The 24444-nt window shown below is 35.4% G+C and overlaps 1 protein-coding gene across 2 annotated transcripts; it reads right to left on the bottom strand.

Moving 5' to 3' along the window:
* Window positions 1-91: 91 nt before the first annotated feature.
* On the bottom strand, window positions 92-18127 carry LOC113762260 (tripeptidyl-peptidase 2). 2 transcript variants are annotated; one of them, XM_027305633.1, is made up of 34 exons: window positions 17773-18127; window positions 17494-17572; window positions 17314-17387; window positions 16754-16863; window positions 16565-16645; window positions 15835-15921; window positions 15598-15740; window positions 14705-14855; window positions 14449-14571; window positions 14068-14151; window positions 13786-13973; window positions 13269-13443; window positions 13031-13152; window positions 12833-12912; window positions 12486-12544; window positions 11480-11634; window positions 11029-11207; window positions 10350-10462; window positions 10113-10283; window positions 9353-9481; window positions 9147-9247; window positions 8957-9074; window positions 7718-7797; window positions 7243-7315; window positions 6670-6755; window positions 6526-6577; window positions 6252-6386; window positions 6029-6100; window positions 5460-5552; window positions 3874-3969; window positions 3114-3230; window positions 2763-2855; window positions 1944-2126; window positions 92-348 (listed from the first exon to the last, which is right to left on the bottom strand). In XM_027305633.1, exons 1-34 carry the CDS (start codon window positions 18122-18124, stop codon window positions 190-192), a joined length of 4113 nt encoding a protein of 1370 aa, XP_027161434.1. In that variant the 5' UTR covers window positions 18125-18127; the 3' UTR covers window positions 92-189. The 2 variants fall into 2 exon arrangements, with proteins under 2 accessions (XP_027161434.1, XP_027161435.1); XM_027305634.1 differs by having other exon boundaries at window positions 3114-3212.
* Between the last annotated feature and the right edge of the window lie 6317 nt (window positions 18128-24444).

Raw genomic sequence — 24444 nt, 5'->3', positions numbered from 1 at the left:
AAGCTTTCAACACACTGAAGATAAACTCAAGGTAAAAAAAACAAAAAGAAGTTAATCTCCAAACAGCAGTAAAGTATTAGCACCAAAAAAGTAACAAGAAAACATGTAACTTATTAAGTTTACAAATTCGTATTTATTATTCGGATTATACAGAACAAAAGATTTAGAGTATGTCAAAGAAAGTAGTATCTAAAAAAGACGTAAACTGGGTGGGAAGCGGACAAGCATCCATTGTTTCTCATACAAAACCAAATGGCTCCAACCAATCTGATCAAGCAATGAGAGCTTTAGTTCATAAAGCTTCTTCTTTGGAGGTTCAGCATTATCTTGGATCAGATCATTCAACGCCTGGTAAAACAAGTGCGCTATCGTGAGAAACTTTGAGATTCCAATCAAAATACCAAGTGGAAGATCAGGCCATGGTGTAACCATGTCAATCACACTATAAGATCACACAAAACAACAGTTATACAATCATAGGGGCATATCAACTGTGACAAAACTCAACCAAGAAGAATTCTAGATTAATTAGACTGAATTAAATTTTCCACAATGAAAGAGAGATGATAGTGACAAAAATAGGCATCCCTACCTGACCTTGGGGATGATGGCTAGTTGCTGTTCAATCTCAGCATCATCTCAAGGCAAGGAGTAAAGCAAGCATAACTCTATCAAAAGAAATGGAAAAAAGGAAAAGACGATAGAAATCAATTTTTTTAAATTCCGTTTTAATTTTCTTAAATTAGGGCCTCCATAGGGATTCGTGTACACAATTATAATAACACCCCTCAAAAACACCTCAATACCACCTAAAATAACCAAAAGAAAAAGTATAAGAAAAACACAAGCACACACAACACCACCCTCCACCACCATACCACCTCCTGCCACCCATGGCCTCCTCCTCCCTCACAATAAGAGGTACGATAATTACAAAATTGGGTATCCATACCTGACCTAAAGGATGATGACTAGCTGCTTTTCCATTGTTACTCTAAAAATGGAAAGAGGAAAACAATATAGAGATTGATTTTTTTAGTTCCATTTCAGTTTTCTGAAATTGGGGGCTCCATAAGGATTCATGTACATCAACAGTTACAACCCTCAAACCCACCTAAAATACCACACCAAAAAAAAAAAAAACTGAAATACACACACAGGACCATCCATGCACCACGATACCACTTCCTCCTTCCCCACACCCGCCACCGGGCACCACCCCCCTCCCCCCCTTCTCTCCTCACCCCATCCCTTCACATTGACAGAGAAGATAGGGGAGGAGAGGGGGTGGTGGGGAGGGACGAGGTAGGGCCTTAAGAACTATACTCAAAATTTCCAAAAAGTTTTATATTTTAGAAACACCACAAAAATACAAAATCATAGAAGTTTCCTACAAATACATCTACAATTAAAAATTTTAGAAACACCCTATCCATACAGATCGTTAGTTTTGGTTTCAAAAATATCCATACCAACCTAAAGTGCTATTACCAATAAGGCATTACGACTATCGCTTCATTCGTTGCCAACCCCAACCAGCGTTTGGTCTATGGATTTTGTTATTAGGTTCCTATGTTAACTTCTAAAACACAGACAACTACTAATTGATAATACATTGAACGCCTAAAACGAATCAATTTTTATAAATTTAACAACAGCAAAACCAATTTCAGTGCAAAAACAATAAACCAGGGAAAACAATCTTGGTTGAGTTTTTTTTTTTTTTTTTGTTCTTTTAGGGTAAAGGAAAAAAGCCCAAACACTCAAACCAAAGAAACAAGTACTTGCTCCAAAAATTAAACAGATACCTAAACCTTTCTTTTTTTTGGTTATACCAAATCAAAAAAACATTCATTCACCCAGAATTTTTAGAGGAGAAGCAGATTTTAAGATACATAAAAACAATAATTAGATAAAACCATTCTTAAAAAGAAGAGAAGTACCTTTAAAGCAGTTCCAAGCCTTCCACTACGTCTTTCCCGTATGACCACAAGAGTCCCATACTTAGATGATTTAACATCCACCCATTTCTTTAGTTCCTTAAAGTTATCTTCAAATAAATCTGATTTGGCATCAGTTTCTGATGCACCTTGATTACCTTCCTCATCCACAACTTTCTCACCCTCCTGCAATGGTCATTCTCACTATCAAAAATGTTACTCCTAAATAACATGACCTCCATACAGGAATTACCTTGTGAAACAGCAAGCAACTGAAAAACAATTTAAACTGGAGAACTAGAAGATTTGAAAACCCAAAATCGTGTGTACGCGTGTTTTGATAGAGAGATTCAAAAACAAACTACTTATTGCACCAGCTTATAAACCTCATGGGCCACATATTGTTAAAACATCTGCTATAACTTATGTACCTAGCAATACAGAATACACGCAACCTTTTTAAATCATAGCTCAGCAATATTCCCAATTTGTCATTGTAACTAAAGGTGGCATGGTATGCATTCTGCAACATACATGTAAAATTAGAAGTACCAGTGTCACAGAGATGCAGTCTGATCCAATTAAATTAACCTAGCTGTGCTACTTTTCTGCGGTTTCCTGATTTTTGTACAGTTGTAGGGTATGCAATTCCATTTTAAATTTTCCCAGCAGCAAAATAATTTTCAGCATAGAAGTTCTGGAATATCAATAAAAAAAATGTTTAAGAGACCAAATTCCAACATGCTATGTATCTTTGTGAACTTATTCTTTGGCGATCCAAATACCAACAGAAGTCCCTGATCCCATCTCAGAAAAGCATACCTTTAGTTTTTCAATCTCTGATAGTGCTAACCCTTTTTGATACAGTGCTTCTGCTAACTGCTCCCGGGTTGTCTCCATCTTCTTCTTCAAATTCTGTAGTGAAGCTAATAGTCACTATCCAGTTTCGATCCTTATTACAGGACAGAAAAGCAAGAAGTAAAATTGCTCCACATGACTGCTCCCAAAGGGGATAAAAAGGAAAAAGAAACTTCATCCAGAATGCCAGAAACCATAATCCTCGCACTTAAATTACAATATGGGGAATCACAACATGACATTTCCAATCTTATTTCATTGTTGTTCCAAAACATCAGAAAATGACAATGCATCAATCAGGAGACAGATACTCACTTCTGCACCTTCATCTTCTGGTTCACTTTTCAGGCAAAAGTATTTGGCAAGTTCATCTTTGTCAATACTATCTATGATATCATCTGCAGCAGCAATCATCTGCAAAGTGTTGAAGTTCTAAGCACCAGAAGCAAATGTAATCAGGAGCAGCCATAAGTATTTTGTGCAAGTAATTCCTCTTTGGTGGAGGCATACCCAGAACTTGAGGATTTATTTTTTTGTTGTGTTTTTGGTTTTGGGCCCCCCAGGGGGGGGGGGGTGGACGAAGGAACCATTGCATATAAAACTTGGGACAATTATATTTAGTTTCAAGAAAAATTTTGTGGGGTGCAATTTCTTTGAAATATCCAAAATTCCAATGTGGAAAAATCAATTTTTAAAACTTTGGCAGCGTGGCACACCCACATCACACTGGGCAACTGCAAAATTCCAGAATTCAAACTGGTTATAGCACGTATTTTGACATCATAGTAGTTTTCATTTTGCACTCATCTTTTCGGATGCTAAACAACCCACTAAATGTCAGTAGTGCTGCATGCAAATTGTTTCCAGTGAAGTGATACCAGTTATGCCTTATAATTGCGGAAACTCTTATGCATCTAGATTACACATTCATATCCCAGAAGCCTTCAGCCTAGATCTTTCTGGATCTAGCACTATGTTGCACTGTTGGCCAGAACAAGGAAAAAAATAATTATACTTGTATACCAAAAACTAAATAGTTACGAGGAAAGGTGCCACTCTTTGGAATACTATATACCTCCTCATAATAATGAATCTTGTCTTCAGCACTGCTCTGAGATAGCAAACCTTCCAAAATTTTAGCAAGCAACGGAGTGTACTTCGGGTATTCTGACTGCAATTAAATTCATGATAATAACTTCAGCAAACAAAAGAACATGTAGCTGCATGGTAGCACATAAAGATATAAACAATTACTACTGTCGGCAAGGTATAAAATTGATGTTAAAAGCACAAATTGAATAATCAGTATAATCAAAGGAATCCTAAAACCATCAGCACGAGAAATTGTCGAATAGTGACTCTCTTAGTTAGATCCAGATGCAGGTACTGAAAGGTGGTAGGTCTTCCAAAGTAACAAATGTACTCTTTAGGTACCTAACTTGTAACAATACTGCTACTTTGCCCACCCCCTCCTACCCACCCAAAAACAACTACTACTCCATCAGATCTATCCTTTTGAGAATCTTCTCCCTTCAAATCCAACGGTGGCAAAATTGGTTTCTGAAATACACTTGAGCTGAATGCATTATGGAATTGCAACATATTTATGGAATTGGTTTCTCTATTGTAATAATCGTTGTACATGAAATGCAACAAAAGTTTGAGAAAAGGGGGGAAATTTTCAAAACGAAGGGATTTTTTTTTTTTTTTGCCTTTTTAAGAAAAAGGAAGCAATCAAAATGAATCAAATAGCTAATTTCTATTCCACCAATAAAGGCCTACATGAAATGCAATGAAGGAGCAAAAGTCACTAAACTATACAATGAGAACACATTGTCTGCAAATTTGAATCATAGTATGTGGAACAAAAAGAGATTAGGTGATTAAAAACAGAAAGCATGCAGAATGCCATAGACTCCTCTACAAGTTAGGAGGAGAAGAACAAGTCTCTAGACTAATTTCTTCTACAAGTTCCGCAAGGTGTACAAAATACAGAGGAAAGCAACCTAACAGAATTTATGAATTGCAAACAAGGAGCACAAGGGCCACTAAATATGCTGAAAGGCCACCAAGTGAGAATAAGTATGGCTTTGCAAGGCCAAGCCAGACAGGAATGATCTAGCAAGGGTGAAAAACATACTAAATTCAAGGCAAATCCCACTGGGTAAATTACGATTAAAAGTTTTAAAAGTTTTGGCAACATAAACCAGAAAGGCATCCAGATTCAAGAGAAATGACAACCGAAGGCAATTCTTCCAAGTTTCTCATGAGGTATGCATTTAAAGGCCCATGAGATAAACTACTCAAAATAAAATGCAAATGTAAAAATTTATAAGCAAATATGGTCAACAACATATTTATTCATGATGAACTTCCATATGCAGACTCAGTGTGTTTGCATGTTGCTGTTAATAGGCATAAAGCTCCCAAAGACGGTGACTTCTCATATATACCTGGGCAACTGGGTACTAAAAAGTGCATCAGCCAGTGACTTTTAAAGTTGGAGCCCGACCCAACCATAGATAATGATTGACAATAGGTGTACAAGTACCCACATAAGGGGCCTTGCTAAGATTCGTTAACACTTGCAAAACAACAAACACCTACAACTCTGCAAGAGAGACATGCATGAATCCTTGAAAAGAAGAACAAAATAAATACCTTAAGAGAGATGGACAAATTCTTCCATTCTGATCGCTCCTTGTCAGTGCCTTGATTCAGGCTGGCAAGAACCTTAATTTTGGCATCTCGGACCTGATTGACCAAAGGCATCGTAAAAGAATCAAGACACTAACAAAACAAAAACAGAGCACAGACGACCTTACACCTGTAAGCAAAGCAATTAAGTATAGAAATATAATGCTGTCAAGGATCATACGCATCTCGTACTGAAAGCAGAAAAAGAGTTACAGGATGCTGAGACACCAGCAGAAGAATTGGTAACATTACACATGGTAAACTGGAAGAACTAACCAAAATTCAAACTCAGAATAACTAATCCATTAGGGACTACAGCAATTACTCAAGTGTGATGCTCGCATAATGCAATTGACATTCTATAAAGTGAAAAGTTTGTATCCTGTAGTAAAAGCAAGAGCCAAAATTACATCTCTGACATTTCTAATGCTGTTGAAAGTTACAAAAATCACTAACAAGATTTTTCTTAGTAACTAACACCAGATTAAGATGTGGATAAATATAACAGACAAGATTTGACATTCTTAACATACCTCCTCCTCTAATCTTTCAGACACACTTTTGCCACTACATCTAGATGAAGCTTTTCCCTTCTCTTCATCATGCTGTGAAAAAGATACAACATACTGGAGTTTAAAAGATCTGAAAATGTAACAGATGATACGGTTGTATAATTTCTACAAAGAAGTGAAGCAAATATCGTCCTATTAACCTTGACAAACTAACTTCAGATAAAAAGGCAACAGGTTCATTAACCTTAGGTGGAGGTACTATATATGACAAAAGATAAGATGTAGGGTTTTTGTTTGGCTTTTTCCCCTCTTCAGAAACAGCAGATGAAACCTTTCCATACGAAATTGTTCCAATCAAAACAGATCCTTCAGGGCAGTTCTGCATGTCACAAGACATAAAATTATGAACTTTGATACAATCTTGAGTATAACACTTCCATTTCGTCTTTTTCTTTTTCTATAGTAGCCACCATGAAGAGAGAGGACATTATAAAGAAGATATTTTGACAGTTCAAAACCTTTGGTAGCTTGTTCTTTATTGGCGGAGCCACATAAAAGGATTCTTTCAACCTGCCACAGATAAGTAAGTCCAACTTCACAGTTGCCACTTGAACAATACAGAAAGAAGAATACCACCAGAGGGGCAAAAAAATATAAAGTACCCCAGAATTAATGTAGAAGATTTAAAGCTACTATCTCCAATAATAGGACCATCGGGTTGACTGTAGAAACTCAGTTTAATGACTTCCTGCATTCAAAAAGTACAGGAAATTAAACAATTGAAAGTTCTTTAAGAAATCATACAAGCAGACAAGTCGGAGCCCTTTTTTTTAGGGCAAGTCAGAGCCTATTAAAAGGAAGGTTGAAACTTGGGAGACAAGCCAAATATGTTGGTGGGAAAGGTCCTCACTTAACAATTGTAACAATGAAGGAAAATATGGATGGTTTCAAAAGTTTGTCTTAGTAGCCCTATTGCTCCATCAAAAAGTTAGAAATATGAAATCTAACAAAGAAAAGTTACTCTAAAGCTAACATTTCAATTATGTGTAACTAATATTTCAAAGCACAAGACACAAATGCCTAGCACATCTATTTTAATCTAATGGGGGGAATTTCAGAAAAGAGTTAAAATGTTTTACTGGAAAAAAAATACCAAACAAAGTAACAAAAGGAAACTACATTTACTCTTAAACAGATGGTTCAAAATATATACAGTAAAAAACATGCTAATCCACCTTCTCCTCCAATTTCCTTTCAATAAACAATACCAAGCCCTTCATGCTCTCCAAATACTGCAAATTGTCATGCCTAAAACCAAAAACAAGGAAGATGGATCAGCAACACTACGTTGCAGTAAGTTTAATGAAAATTGCTAGGACCACTCAAAGTCAAAGTTCAGATCAGAGAAACGATATCAATATCTTGTAAGATTTTCTTTTCATTTTTCCTTTCCATCAATCCTTTGCTGTGAATGATCAGAAAATTTTACAACTTTCAAACTTATCACAACAATGTAATATAAATGTAAGTTCAAAAAATTTAAGTGTGACTCAAGTACTCCACCATCTCAAGGATTCAAAAAATACATATGCTTTTAAGCCTATAAAACTAATCTAAATCTGTTAAATAAAAGAACTCGATTCACAATTCAGTAAGGGATGAAGTGTTTGTAATGACTGCTACAGATTACAACGTCAACAAGGCTTTTACCTCAAATACAACTGCAAATTGTATTCGCCCTTTGGAAGTTTCGCCGAATCTGGATAAACGTCACCCATCGCATAAACTCGCTGGATAGTGAAAGCAAAATACTTAAGCAAGCAAAAAATTGATACATAACTGCAAAACAAATCTTGAGGCTTTGAAGAATAAGTATTTGCCACCAAGTACAAGCATAGTTTCCTCTAGACATAAAACAGCTAGAACACTATAGCAATCAGAAAAGACACAACATCAACATTTAGAGAAGATTAGATATATATTTTATTAGTAAAATCCCTATAGGCTTCATAAAACATGGATACTTAAAAACTTAAGCAGGGTGGAAATTGAGGAAGAAAGAGAAATGGAAGCAGAAACAACTTCCAAATTGAAGAAGAGACTAAACAGGAACAAGAGGGATTCACCAAAGAAGATCCTTCTTCTTCCCTTTTTCGGAAGAAAAAGAGGATTCGAACAAAATTGATGAGACAGAAGAAATCTGAGCGAACGGAAAGGAAAAAACAATGGATGAATTCCACTTTCACTTTACATGGACAGGCTATAACAATCTTTTATAGGAGTCGACCAGCTCAGAAACCTTTTCCTTGTCCTTGAAAAGCTTCAACCTCCTCTTTTTTTTTTTAAAAGACCTCCTCATACTCCAAGTGTGAAGAAGTATTTGAGAATGGAGGTGTATAACCAAGTTCAAGGTCTCTCCACATATATTTACATAACAACAAAAAGATTCCCAGCAGAATCACCAGAACTTAATGTACTTTGGATGTTCCAACAGAATGCATTTTATGTTGGAACATGACATTAAGATTTTCTTTTTAACTGTGCAAATGTCAAACTGCTCACCTGCCAAATTTAATTTACAGCATGCATATAAGCACAGAAGTCCAGAAAACAAAAAGCTTTCAAGTTGAATAGTGAAGCAAATACTCACAATGTGCTTTCCTCCCTGTTTTAATGCCCAGAAACATGGGCACATGGCCTCAAGTTATCAAATGATCGTTACCCACATAAATCATCACAAATCTTACAAAGGAAAGACAGTGCACCGAATAAGTAAAATTGAGCAGCCAGTGATTGGGATCATGATGCAGCAGAAGATGACGTGGCAAAATGAAAATAAAAAGCATGAAATAAATAATTTTTTTCATAAGAATAAAGAAGACTAGAAAAAGCTGCAATTGACAATCAGATGCATACAATGAAGCAAAAATAACAGAATAATGTATGCACCTTATTTGAATCGGATATCATGTAAAATTGAGACTCAAACTTGTTGTCGTAGATGCGATTGTTAAGCAAAGGAATTTGAGGCTTTATTTCAGATGCATCTTCCAGTCTGAATTTGTAGCTGCAATACCAGAGGAATAAGAGAGTGCAAGGAAGTGCTTATATTCAATCAAGTAGGGATGTAAGAACCCACGTCAAAATCAGAGCTAATATCTGTTTGCCAGATGGTAGTTTGTCCCGGTTGGTTGAAAGGGCAAAGCACTTGGTATCAACAGGACGATATGGAATTCTAACCTGCAAAGTCATTTGTATATTCAAAGGTTGGAAATAGCAAAAATGATTGTCACGCATCTGAAAAGGTACTTCTCCTTTTCTGCGCAAATTGCTCAATTATTTCACCTTGTTTAGCATTGCAGCAGGGACAAGTTTCTCAGATGCCAAAAGACCTTCAGCATCAATTCTGACAGGTGCATCACTTCCATCTAGTACCACTTCCCCTTTGTTGGTGTTGATCCCATGGAAACCAATCTAATTTATTTACATCAAGAAACAAGCAAAGGCTTTAACATGTTTTTCCCTTTACAAAAAGAAGTCAACGAAACTATGCCAATTTCAGTACAAAAACCTCAAGCCAGCCAGCAGCAAGAGAAGGCTAACCACCCATGGCTAGTGGGCTCAACTCTATTCAAGAAATCAAAAGAACAAGAACAAAAGCATAGGCACATGAAGTCCGACATTCAACTAATGCCTGAAGTCCGACATCCAACTAATGTGTAGGCTGCATAGGTAAGATTACAGTCCCACAATTACAAGACTTCATGAGTCATAACTAAGTTGACTAATGGGGATAAATTGGGGCCAAAAAAAATATACTTAGAAAAATCCATCCCAGCTAGAAAGCAGAATCAATACCCCAAAATAGTCAATGACTTCAACCTGAAAAATATCTTACTGACACAAAATTAGATACTTTTCAGTAATAGTTGGAATAGGATCACAAGTACAAAACATTACATAGATGAAAGCTCCTAAGGGCTCCTTGCCAACAGCTCCCCCTAATAAAGCTGACAAATGACCAACCCATATTTTCTACAGAAAAAAGAATAAACTAGAAACATATTTGATTTAACAATTTCTCAGTCATCTGATATTGTGTTACCTCAAAATCAACAATAGTAGGTTCATGGCTTCCTATGCCACTGGACCAAAATTGAGCTACTGCCAATTCCATTGTCAGGCCACCCTCAACCTGGAAGGCAAAGCTTTTGGCGGAAGGAGAAGAGAAGGTTATGACACTCTCCCATTTCAAGGGCCTTTGCAACGGTGAGATCTATAAATAGAATCGTGTCAAAGCGGGTGTTGACAATGTAACATAGATATCTTACAAGTAGTATACCTGGACACTGTCCACAAAGAATCTTCTAGCTGTATCAAAACCTGATGTCCGCATGGTTGCCTCCACCCATGTAGCACCAACTGGTACCTCTATATATCTACGTTCTATGTGGCCTATATAACAAATAGGAAGGCAGAAAGAGATGACATGAGGGCAGGGCAAGAAGAGGGAAACAAAAAAAATGTCCCTTTCAATAAGAAAAGAGAAAGCCACATGCAGAAAAGAGTACAATGAAGAGGACGCAAGCCACTCATCAATATTTAGCAGTTCTATGATTATCACACAGTACCCATCATGTGCATCCAGACTAGTTTGATGCTGAAGGTAAAATGAAAACCCTCACCACAGAAGGTGCTAAGGAAACATCGCCTAATAAATGAATGACAACTAATCTCATTAAGTAAATAAAATGTCAATGCCTAAAAATCCACAAGATACCAATGAAACTTCAGAACCAACAGTTTGACAGCTTATGAGTCAGTAAAAATGAAAATTCTCTCTAAACTCTTAGTGACTTTAAGACTTAGTCACTTAAACTTGTCAAAAGGAAAATTTATATGAAAACATACCCAAAAATACATTGATGCATGTAGAACCAACTGTTTTCAACTTAAATTGAAAATACTTCAAAATAGCTTGGGAATCAAATGAAATGTTTGTTCACAGAATTGAAAATCACCTGGCCGGAATGACATCCCCTGAAAGGAAATTTGTGGAGGTCGATTTTCGACAACTTTTGGTTTTGTAATAGTAACCGGAATCCTGAAAAGAGGGCCCCTAGATGGCACTTTGCAGTCTATTCCGTAGACTTCATAATAGTGTAAACCCTCACTGAGATTAGTCGGGTCCACAATTATGCTACAAAAGGAAAAGGAGGACGACTTATTCTTGCCACACCTTTGAACAGCATTAGCAGCTTGCCAAAGTAGACATAAAAAGGGAAGAATTAGGAACCAAAACAGAAATGTCTGAGTAAAATTTCCTGAACTGATCACCCCAAAATTGATCAATCACTATTCACTTTCGCTCAGCAAATAGCAGCCCAATTTATGGGCAGACTAAATCATGCAACTAGTACTCAAGAAGCAATTAGAAAACATGATAGGCAAAATTCAGTGGTGCTGACCAACCTGAAAGTGCGCCCATTGTGAGTCAATAGAAGGTACTCAGGAGCTCTGACCACTGCCTCATTGGTAGAGTGTAACTCAATAGATTCCTCAAATGGAACCACCTGGTCTAAATTGCTTGCATCTTCATGGAACTTTGGTTCAACTAACACTGTCCACTGATAATGAGTTGGTTAGCTGATGAAAAATGCATAAAAGAATTGCAACTCCTGATATGAATAACCATAACACATTTTCCAGTAATGCTATTGCTATCCCTTTAGCTGTGTCTACTGTTCAACAAAAAGTGGGAATGCTTTTCAGAGAATAATTTTCGATGACAATAACTGACTACCTCTAACATCTTTTCTGCCCCATTCTCATGAACAAAAGCAAGGCTCAGTTAATCCAGTAAGGCTCTAATGGAATTATAAGAGGCATACAGCAGTCAGAAATGACACTGAGCATAGCCATAATTCATGTGATTAAGTACTTGCATTAAAAGGATTCCACAAGCCCAATAACCTGGGACATGTCCGGCAACAACAGATTGAGACTATATTTTCCCCTCGTACCACTTGAAGAATATAGTATAATTCTCAGGAAAACATGTTCTTTACAGAAACATAAAGGGAGCTAGTAAGAACAATTTAAGTCACAAAGAAAATCAGCTCAAAATAGGAAAAAAAAAAAACAACTAGCCAAGAAACTACCAATCAGTTCACAAACAAAGCGTGTCAAGCAATCATAGAATGATTTTTCCCCTAAATATTCTATTCTGGACAGTCATAAAATTTCTTTTTCTCTCGTTCCTTCTATTCCAAATAATAATTAATCTCAACAGAGAAGGAATCTTTTCATTTCAAATCTAACTAATATACATTCTTAAGTCATTCTTTTGCCTAGGTGTAAAGTAAAACCCAGAGGCTAGGAATTTTGTATTAGGCAAGAATCTTGGCTTCACAAGCATATTCGGAACTGGTGCACAAATATATTAGTCAAATAAATAAATCAAAACTTTTTATTTCACCTCTGTAGACTGTTGACAAGAGCTGACCTCCCTCAGGTAGATGCCTCGTGAAGTAGGACCTACAAATATAGAAATACAACTCAGTTAATCTACAGTAAGCCCTGAGCTCACAAGATACTGCAAAAATATGTTTGCACATCGAATTTATGTTTATACATCTTCAGGACAAACTCCAAGATGGTATAATGGCTTCATTATATGGGAGAAAAGTAGTAACTAACATCTGCTGCACCTTATGAAAATTGACAGATACTTAATAGCAAAGGAAGAGGCATCTAAGTAGAATCTTGGTGCGCTAGGAGTTGGGGTAAAGAGTTGGCAATTATAAAGAGAGAAAGAGAACCCACTTGGTTTACCACACTGATTGATCTTTATTTGATACCAAGCAGAAGGTAAGCTGTGCAGCTTCTGAATATAGTCAAAGGCCCTAGCATCCAATCCAAACAAATATATCCCAAATCATAAAGGGTTGGGAAGATTTTAACATATTCAAAAAATTAAAGATACAGTTTAAGAAGCAAAAGATATGATGTAGTGAGTTTAACTTGTCAACTTGCATGAGTCCTTGCCCAGAAGATAGTTTATCTTCAAGGCAATCACCGATAGGATTACACGTATTCTCTATGGCTCTGCGCACACTATACGGACTCACAGGTATGCCTTCGGACTGCAACAGTAGTATGCTCATCAGGTGGTTAAGATGATAATGTAGGGAGAGAGATATTCGGAGAAAGAAGAGGAAAGAAGAAAAGAATGAAACACAAATAACAACTTCAGAACTACCTTCATAGCACTGATTAGCAAAGCAATTCCCCCACACGCACAAGGAGATGACATGGATGTTCCATTCATAAGCATGCGTGGTTGAAGAGTCCATGTTGGTACTGGAGCCACAGCCCCACCAGGCGTACTTACGGAGACACCAAGTTCACCATCAACTGTTGGTCCTCGGCTAGACCTGCATATCTTTTGCGGCAAATTAAGCAAAGCTCATAGTAGACCAAAAATACCTGTTTTATGAAATTTTCATGCACTTTGAGGGTGGGAAGGATGGAAGACAATCTATTTGTAGTTGCGAGAAATGAGTACAAATACATGTCAAGTTGTTGCCAATTTCAAAAGTTCAAACACCATGAAATTGCTAGAAGTCGGACAAATATATGTATTTGTTGCAGGGAACATGTCTTAACCAATATTTTAAAGCTCACTTGGAAAAGAATTATCAATTGGGAATAGAAGAACCTATATTTTCTGCAAAATGCAAACAAACAAAAAGAAAAAAAGAGGACATATAGCATACCATGTATACTCAAGTCCTTCCACAGGAGCTTCAACCACACTGTGCATCCCAGCTGCCATAGTAGGGGAAACATAGGCACCAATTCCTATTATGCTTGAAGTTGTACCACCTGGAGCACCCACAGTACTCAATGCAGGCCCATTATTGCCAGCACTACTGACAAATACAATATGGTACTTGTTGACCATCTACATACAACAGCCAATTAATCATGGGTTCAAGTGAACAAATAAGGTATTAAACTGCCTCTACAACAAGACAAAAAATGTAAATTTGAAATACCTCGTTAACAAGATCAACGAAGCGGCCATAATCAGGCAGCAGTGTAGGTTCTCCATAACTCATGTTGATAAGATCACATTTATGCTGCAAACAAATGCATGCAATAAGAATATTTCCAACATTGAACAGATAACATAAAGACCCAACAACGTTCAAATGATATCAAATGCTGCACATTATCATGGAGACAATGGGCCCTGCATAGGGAAGCATTCACCTTTGTACTCAATCAGAAAGTGAAAGAAATAGAACTCATGAAACCAATAAATATTGAAACCCACTAAGTGAGGTACAAAACTAGGAATGTGCTGTGCCATATAACACGTGATACCAAGCAGCCATTGCAATTAAGCTATTGAAGTAAATTCACCTATTTCCTACCTCAACAGCTGCAATCACAGCCCGTGTCAAACCAGTTCCTGTCTCCATTGAACCTAGGCGTGAATCTCCAATTTTACATGAAATCAGCTGTGCTCCAGGTGCAACCCCATTTAACAATGGTTCCTGTATAACCACGAAATATAGTAAGTTAAGAAGTTTAGTTCACCCAAAATTATAGCACATTACCTTTTGCATTAATGGTGACAAGGGGCTGTAGGGGGTTTGCCAGAAAAATCTTGGACCTATGAAAATATACCTTGGGATGGAAAGCAGCAGTAATCCCAGCAACATGAGTACCATGAGGAGAACAGTCTGTCACAATGCTCAAAACATTGCCTTCATCATATACGTTAACAACAAATGTACAAGCATCTACCTTACTGAAAACACCATACTTTCTTTCTGTCCTGCAAATCAAAATCCACATGTTAACTTTGTTAATACGCAGATTGGACATATAAATGTGATAAATGCCTGCTTTACAAATTGGCACATCAAAACCCAGTGAGATATAAAAATCCTTGATAATGGTCACAAGTAGCACTGAAGGTGTACAATTCCAAGCTTGTTTATGAAGCACATAACATATGATGGATGTTACAACACATCAGCTTTCCAGCGTATAATAAAAGTATGAGTCACAACCAGTATTTAGGCTTCAGCAAAGGTTACAAGACGTACTAGACATGACTCCTTACCATTATCAAAGGCAACAAAATCATTAGATCTACTCCTAAAAAGATGAATATCCTTTTTACATCAATAAAGTCAAACATAGAAGCAATTAAGACCATGTAGAAGAGAATGACCAAGGGGGAGATCAAATGCAAGAGTCCAGAGAAATTGAGACTAAAAGTATGCTTAAGGTTATATTCTTAAAACAAGAAAAGAAAATTAAAAAAATAATGAATTTCACGGTAATGAAGATATATAGAGGAAAGTCTCTTTGGCATGTGAAATGCGTGGGATTGCACATTACCACTACTTAAGCCAGTTTATTCTGGTATTCTCTGAAACACATTGCCTATACCATCTTCTCAATTGATTCGGTAATAAGAGTATTAAAAAGCATCATTTTGACTTCTAAGTTTAACATGCACCTAGATGTATGCAGATGCAAGAGAGACTCTTGCTGCAAGGTTCATATACCTATAATTGGTTAAAGGAATGCAATCAGCTAGTCTTCCAAGTCCTGGTTCATCCTCAAGACTTTGAGTATCAAGAGCAACCCTCCATAACTCTCCATCATACCATACAACAGCATCTATAACCGGTCCCTTGTCATCATAGCTCTAAATAATAGAAATTACATAAGTCAAAAGTATACCACTAGGTCCTTGAAAAAAAAAAGAAAGAAAGAAGCTGAGTGAATAGACAAAACATTACATCAGCTTGTGTACGCAGAATCTCAAGTCTGTTCTTTAGGTCTTCACGGGCACTTTTCAGGTTTGTATCCTCGACCTTTGTGTGCTTCTGAAGGCACAAAATGATTCGAGGTATGAAAAAGCACACTGATAAACAGAAAAATTGAAACAACACCTTTGCTGAATGATGCTAAAGAATATTTAGATCAGATGATGGGCAATTCTAGGAGGACAAAATGTGCATCTAAAGTTTAATGACACGAGATTAATCATTCCTACAGTGACAATTTCTACTTTTACTTTGAAGAGGTACCAGAAACATAATCCCATAAAAGGATTTAAAGAGATCTTGTGATACATATAGCATGCATCAAAGCTGATTTGTGTAAGAAGAAAACGTACGCTGTCAATACACAAAGATCATTATTTATATACAGATTACTAATTTAGAACATTACCTGATGCGTAATATTCTTACGCTTTTAGAGAGGCTCTAACACCACACAATGTCATTTGGTATGCTTTACAAGTTTCCAAGTGCACAAAATATTTGGACAATTATTTCCCTTCTCTAAATTTTCATGAAGTAAATTTGAGGCAAATACAATGGAGATAAATTATGAAAATGACCAAAACTACAATAATGGTTGAAATCCATATGCTGACGTATGGACATACATAAAAGAAAAGTAAAAGAAGCAAACAGTTGAGAATCTAAACTCTATTGTTTTAAATAAGTATTCAGGCAAAACCTTATCAAATTCATCAAGCTGCTTCACAGCTGCAGCTACCGCTTCCTGGTGGCTTTCATCCCATTTCTTCTTTCGTTCTTTCTGCATAGTAATTTTATGGGAAATGAAAGAAGTCAATAAATGAGATAAGAGAAAAATCCATTTAGATTAGATAAAGAAGATAGGCTACTTTGACAATAGCAGGTTTACCTTCAATCTTGATGTCAGTGTATCAGCAAAAAGCTCATAGACAAACTTATAACCCACATGCCACTCCCCACTAGGATTCTTCCATGATGAATTTACAACCAGGGAAGTGCCTAACCGGGACAAGGACAAGGTAAGTTGCAACCACTACAAAAACTATCATACTAAATAATAGTTAAGGAGAGGTACCATTGAAATACTAGTTTATGCTCCAAGTATGTCAAGTTGAAATCTTTGAAGAATTAAAATGGAAAAATTCCCCAAAAAAAAAATCAATTTAGGAAGGTCTAAGAAAGACGGAATAGACACCATCACAATGTCACTCCAGAGTCCAGAGTACTGGCGAAGGGAGTCACTGATAAAAAAGGTAATAAAAGATACACATTTTGACAAAAAAAAAAAGGTACACAAACAAGTATTCCACCATGTTACATCGTCATAATGATGTCAGAATTTTCCTAAAACCAAAATAGACAGGACCAAATGTTTCCTAGAATCAGAAACCACTAAACCAAATAAATTTCCAACACATCAAGAAACAAACATTACAAGAAATACTGTACCTGAGGCTCCACGAATGCAACCATCAGCGTCAACCTTCACAACAGTTGATGTATCGATATCCCCACTTCCAGTGCTGTTGCATTATATACAACACAACCATAACCAAAATAGGGAAAAAAAAGTAAAATCAGAAGTTCCTTTAATTCAAAAAAGACCAAGACAAATGTCAAACTCATTACCAATCGAGAACATCAAGAATTTTGGGTTTCCCATCCGACGTCACTTGTAGTCCATCCGCAGCCGGATCAACTCCGGAATCTTCAAAGTCAATCAGCCAAAAAGAATATAGCAAAAGACTCAAATTTCACTCTCGTGGATGTCTATAATCGCGAATAGAAGTAAACAACATGCTGATTATACAGTGTGAGTTACTTTAAATCAATATCAAACTATTTGTTAAGCAGTACTAGCAGCTGGATGTTCTCCTTATATATGAACTTGTAGAAATTTATAGATACCGAAAATAGCAATGACAACGCCACGGCCGTCGAAGTTAGGGTGAGCTTCGATGAAGCGATCGGCGGCAATCTCTTTTTTAGGCATGAGGGAGGCTAAGAAAGTGGACTCGTTCAACCTGACTTTACGGAAAGAGCCATTGTTTTCACCGGAGTTGACAGAAGAACCAAAAGGCATTGCCCTAATTCCGGTACCGTTGCGGAACTTAGTGCTGCTATGATTCTTCTCACCAGAGTTTCTCTCCCTACTTATGCTTTGCTTTTTGGGGGGAATGATGATGGATGGATAGTAGTAATAAGGAGGAAATAATTGGAGCTTAGTAAAACTCGCCGCTTTGAGAAGCGGACTTTGCATGACTTTTTACTACTACTTAATTGGACTATATTTTTACATATTTGCTTTTCTCGGGGGGGTGTTTTAGTAAATGTAGCTAACTGGGTGGAGGATTCCGGCAGTGGCACTGAAGAGAAGAGCGCAAACCGCCGGAATCCAAGGGATAGTTTACTCGAGGTGCGCTTGCGCAGGGGGGGACGTCGTCGCTTCACTTGATTCTTTGAAATAATTTTCATTCTTTTGCCCGTTGCAATTTTGCATGGATGACGAAATCTCGGGTACCCTCCGTGGCCCACGTGAGTTATGACTATTCCTCCTCCTCTTGTTTGTTTTTTTTTTTTTTTTTAATTCTCCCGTCCCTTCTCACGTTCTTCTCACTAGTGTGAATACCCGTGCTACGCACGGTACTTACATTATTTAAAAAAATTACAATCTATGAAAGAATTTAAAAATAGTAAAATATTATAATCATTAGCACATGAAAGTATATTTAAAAAAATGAAACTTTGTAACAATAGTTCAATATTGATAAAATCATCTCCATTATTTATAAACGATCACTTTGATGAAGGTTGGATCCTGAAAAAAATAGAAATCTATATCATAAATTGAGCGACATAAGGGTCCAATTAAATATAATTGAATATTTAATTCGATAAGTGAATGAAATACTTACAGACATTTTGCCTTTGATTTGATAATCTTCTACGAAGGTGTGAACATTCTTCACACCAATCAACTCTGAGTACGAATGTCAGTATTGGGGGTTTAATTAATTCTATTGGTTTTTGTGGAGTTCGCACTATAAATGAGAATGCACGATTTTTGCATGAATTAATGTGTTGGTCGAACAATGCACCTCCATTTTTCCGACAATTAAAAGCATACATAATTCAAAATTAACTTTTGTTTTAAACAGTTTGTAAATAATATTGTGTAAAAAAATATACATATAAATAATGCATACCTTTGTTTTTAAATCTGTAAGATAAGAATCATCACAACAAAACATGAATCGTGCATGCCTGTCTTGAAGAGCGAGGTATAAGGTACCACTGGAATCTCTAACTTCTATGTTAACATTGTATCTGTTAAGAAGAAATTGTGATGTATGATGCAACAAATTATATTAAAGTTCAAAATATATGAAAATAATTACCTGACAATAGTGTCGACTACGTCATTACAATGGATACACACCATTTTTTCAAAATGAGATTGACATGGTTGGCCACAATTTTTGCATAACTCATGGAACATATTGTCTAGGTTGATACTTTGAATGTAAGCAAGTATCCGAAATATTTAACCTAAAACCATCCAAACAATTATAGATTACAATTATTAATTCGAAACTACATGTAGATACTTGTTCATTACTTAATTAATTGAGAGCAATTGTACCGTAGGTATAACTGCATATTCGGATATCCATATTCTCTTAGCATTTGATATCAACAATGCTTGGGACATTGTAAAATTGCATGACCGCAACCACGTCACTAATTTCTGAGCACATTTATCATTCTCAAACCTGTAAATTTTTCAAATACATATTCGTAAGGGTATGAAATATTATTAATAATTTAATATTTTGGTATTTGTAAAACTTACCAACTGTGTAGGTATTGTATATAATATAATACATTTAAATATTTTTATATAAATATATAAATATATTTATTTATAAATATTGATAATTGTATTATAAATGCATAAATGTATATTTATATTAAAATATGTAATTTATAATTTATAATTTATAATTTATACATTTATATAATATTCATTTTTAATTTATACATTTATAATAATATACATTTATACATTTATAAATATATTTATATTATGTATTGTATATAATATAATACATTTATATATTTTTATATAAATATAGTTATTTATAAATGTATTATAAATGCATAAATGTATGTAAATATAAAAATATATAAATTATAAATTATAAAAATACTCAAAAATATGTTTTAAAAATACCTCTAAAAATAATCCAAAAAATTTCTACTGTAAAAGTTTTTCATATAGTTTTTAAAAAACAACTAATCCAAACAGACTTGTATTTCAAAAACGAAATGCTATAGTGTTGTTTTTGAAAAACAACCCCAAAAACAGCTAATCCAAACGGACCCGTATGTAATTTAACATTTAGAATAGTAAAATATATTTTTTATTATGTTAATTATAAAACCAAACAAATTGTCAATTTTGGTAGTAAAAATGACAATATCTTTATGTGAACCTTTGATATTAGATAACATTGTAGTGATTCTATTCATTATGATTGACTACTGCATATGCAATAATAGGTTTTAGTACTATTTCGTAACATGTAACATATTAACAAAGCAATTGGGGAGCTTTCGGTAGGATTTATTAAAGTGCTTATAAGCAATTGGTACTCTTTCCACATTCTTATTAACAATGAAAACAACAATAATATTATAATATTCGGAATTGTATTAATACTTAGAAGTACAATAAAAATGCCAAATTTTAAAGAATACATAATACCGAAATTTCTAACTTGATTCTTATAAACAATCAAAACAACAATAATAATATAATATTGAGAATATTATTAATAATTGAAATAACAATGGAAACACCAATATTTAAAGAATAAGTACCGTAACTTCTAACTTGATTCTTATAAACAATGGAAACAACAATAATATTATAATATTGGGAATATTATTAATAATTGCAATTATAATGAAAATGGCAATATGTAAAGAATAGATAATACCGACTTGGTTCTTATAAACAATGAAAACAATAATAATATTATAATATTAGAAATATTATTAATAATTCTAAATATAATGAAAATACCACTGTTTAAAGAATAAATAGTGGCGAAACTTCTAACTTGATTCTTATAAACAATGGAAACCATGTCATTCTGGATTGTGCCCGTGCAGATGTGACATGAATTTTACATTTTTTTAGCACCTCATTCCTACCATAAGTAAGATTTCTAAAAGATGCTTCGGATGGGCAGATGCTCTTCGTCCAAAAATCGGTTGTATGGGAAGCTATTGGTTCTTGATGATTGTAATATGCTCATTTACCTATAGCCCTGAACTGTACATTGTAGATTACTAATGAAACTTGGACATAGTTGCATGACTGTCAACCGAATTCCCAGCTTTTAAGTTTTCAAGTAATATTGACTCTTTATTACACGGTGAAGCGTCCTTTCTTGCTCCAGGCACAAACGGGGTAATGCCAATTGGTAGTTCTCTTAATCTGCCAATTGGCTCAAGTATACTTTACTGGCTCAATCCTACTCCAGTTTTCACTCGGCTGCACAATAACTCAACAAACACAAATCAGATTACCAACCTTCTGATCAAGAGTCGTCCTATTCCTATTTCTTAAGCCCTCTTGTTATCAAGTATCATATTTAAGAATTACCTGGTCCATGAAATGGATTAGGAAAGCCTAGAGAACCCGAATTAGTCATGTCATACCATAACTGGCTTAGAACGTTCCTAAACCCAACAACTAAGTGTTCCCCCCGATCAGTCACGAAAGATTAAGCATTTTGCAATAAACCCAAACGATTTACAATTTACGTAAACCCAAACGATTTACAATTTACGTAGGAATTTGCACAGAAGAACAGGAGCACTCCCGTGCCATGTTCGACGCAATCTACCCCACCGCGCCTCTTGTAATTCAACACAAAATTATCCTTGCTTGCGAAAAGCTCACATCGAGTAAAGTAAGAAGTTTTATGAACAGCAAATGACGATATTTAAGGGCATATATGAAAGGACATAGTAAAAGTTCCATTATCAACAATGGAAACACCTTTTATAAATATTAGTATGGGTTTCTGCACAATGTTGAATTTGAAAGAATAATCAATTATGGATTTTGAAGGTTTTCCCTAATCAGTAACGTTTTTGAAGGTTCTGAAAGAATAATCAATAACGTTTTCCCTAATCAAAGCTATGACCATGTTCCGGTACTAATCTGATTAATTACTAATACAATGAGAACTATATGTCTAAATGCCTAAACTCACATAAAAGCCATAGTACCATACTTTGTTGATTGAGCCGGCAAGGATTAGTATAGAAACAACAATAATATTATAATATTGAGAATATTATTAATAATTGAAAATACAATGAAAATATCAAGATTAAAAGAATAAATAGTACCGAAACTTCTAATTTGTTTGGCGCGGCGTTTGAGTCGGTTTAGTCGAGATTTTATCCATCGTAGTTGATGTGAGATTTCTCTTTCGCTGACGCAAAGTTGTTGGAACTGTTCCAATTCTTGTGTGGGACCGTTGTGGCGTCCTTTTCGTTTTGTTAGCAGATGTTTCCTCCTTTGCAATCTTGCGAGTTTGAAATTTAGGCGTTGCTGACATGCTTGTAAATGGCCATGTTCCATTGTGAAGTTAATTTGAGAGGGTCAAGAAGGAAGTTGATTGGAAGGGTTTTAATTATAGTGGAAAGGGGGATGTGGAGTGAAATTGTAAGAGTAATTCCCAAAAGTAGTACCAAGTATATTGTTGCTCCGTGGGAGTTGGAAAAGATCACAACCATTAGTAGTGGAAAGAGTTTTAATGTAAGTGGAAGTTACATTTTTGTGTGAGGGAACGTAGGAGTGTTAGAGTAATGTAAGTGGAAGTTAAATTTTTGGTTGAGAGAGTTGAGAGTGGGAAGGGTTGTGAAGGCTTGTTGCTAAAAATCCCTTCTCAAATTTATATAGATATAGATTCCTAATAATAACACATAGTGCACTCTAAAAGGTGGGGTGATCCCAGTGATTTAGATCCCGTGTAGATTGCTATTTTTAAATTTTTTTAAAATTATACTGTACCAATTTGATTCATGTGAAATAAAAAAAGTGATTGAAAATATATTTATAAAAAACATAAATATTATTATGCAAAAAATCACAATCCAAACAAAGCCTTAATCTTCAACCTTTCACTATTGAATGAATACACCTTACCTTAGTCCACTCCAAGAGTTTGGTCATTGGATCGATTCCAGTGATTTATTCTTCAGCCTTTGACTAGTGAATAAATAGGCCTTGGTCAGTATGGCTCTCTAGAGAAATTAATCAAGTAATATGAGACTTTTAATTCGATTCTTTGATTATTCCCTTTTTTTTGTCATTCCGTAAACTTAAAATTTCTATTTTGACTAAAAAAGAATAAGTATGGAACCTTGTTGAATTTAACTCTTAAATAACTTCTATATTTTGTTTAACTGTGTCGGAAACTAAGAAAGAAAAATCTTTATGCCAAACAATTCGTATAGATTGGTAACTTCGCATGCGACCGAGTAACTGCAATGGTACATTTCCGTTAAATTGAAGTGCGATACAACTAATAGCAAATTATTGGGGAATATCTCCCAATGGAGTAGCGTTCTTATTTCTTTAATCAAAGGCAACGAAAAATAAAGAAAAGTTATGGAAGGATTGGGACAAAAGAGCTGCATGTATTCGCTTAAGTGGGTCTCATTTGTTCCATCTTGTAGGTCAATAAAAGCATGAATGTAAAATAGGAAAAAAGAAATGGATTAGTAATCGGCAAACCAAAGCGAATAATTTATCAATATAGGTTTGATAGTGATCATCAAATACCAAATATATATTTGATTTGAGAAACTTCAAAACTCATTTGTAAACTCAAAACTTGAGAACCGAACACGGTGTTAAAACTTAACAGAGCGCTTTCGTTGACTCGAACTAGAGATGGTAATCGAACGAGTGCCCGCCCTCCTAAAAAAGTATTTAGCACAAACATGTTACGCGTTTTATGAGTATTCCCAAATATTATCTATACAATCCAATTGAGTTTCTTAATTTTTTTGGTGTTTTATTTCAACACTTTTCTTGTTTCATTTTTCATTTTTCACTTTTTCATTTTCGTATTTTATTTTATTCTTTGAATATAGTTTTGATCTATTGAATAGAAGTTTCTAAAAAAAATTAAATTATCACCCGTAGAGAGAACGGGGCAAGGGGTGGAAGGAACAGAGGCGGGAGACAGGGCGGGGACGGGGGAAGGGGAGTTTTTTGGCAACCGGGTGAGGGGACGGGGAAGGAATCCCCCGCTTCAAACCCGTCTCGTTACCATCCCTAACCTAAACTTCATTTTTTTCATGCACTCCTTTACGTTAAGTATTTTGTTTTATTGGTACGACTATTTTGCTTTATTTTATTGCGCCAGAATCGATATATACTTAGAATGATAGGACTCACTGCAGACCGCATGGATGGAGAGTGGATAGAATACATAAAATAGCCAGGTGAAAAACTGCAGATGTTCAATTTTGTTTTAGTTCAGTGAA

This window comes from Coffea eugenioides, chromosome 2 (genome assembly GCF_003713205.1).
Source record: "Coffea eugenioides isolate CCC68of chromosome 2, Ceug_1.0, whole genome shotgun sequence".
In the NCBI taxonomy this organism is placed as follows: Eukaryota; Viridiplantae; Streptophyta; class Magnoliopsida; order Gentianales; family Rubiaceae; genus Coffea; species Coffea eugenioides.
This window is presented reverse-complemented; position numbering and strand designations above follow the sequence as displayed.

Bases quoted from the DNA above. Each gene is read 5' to 3' on its own strand.
- LOC113762260 (XM_027305633.1), bottom strand. From the start codon at position 18,124: ATGCAAAGTCCGCTTCTCAAAGCGGCGAGTTTTACTAAGCTCCAATTA. The intron at 16,864-17,313 runs GTACAGTATTTC...TGTCCCGGTTAG, and splicing joins TTGCATTCGTGGAGCCTCAG to GCACTTCCCTGGTTGTAAAT. The intron at 6,578-6,669 runs GTACTTTATATT...TATCTGTGGCAG, and splicing joins TCTTCTACATTAATTCTGGG to GTTGAAAGAATCCTTTTATG.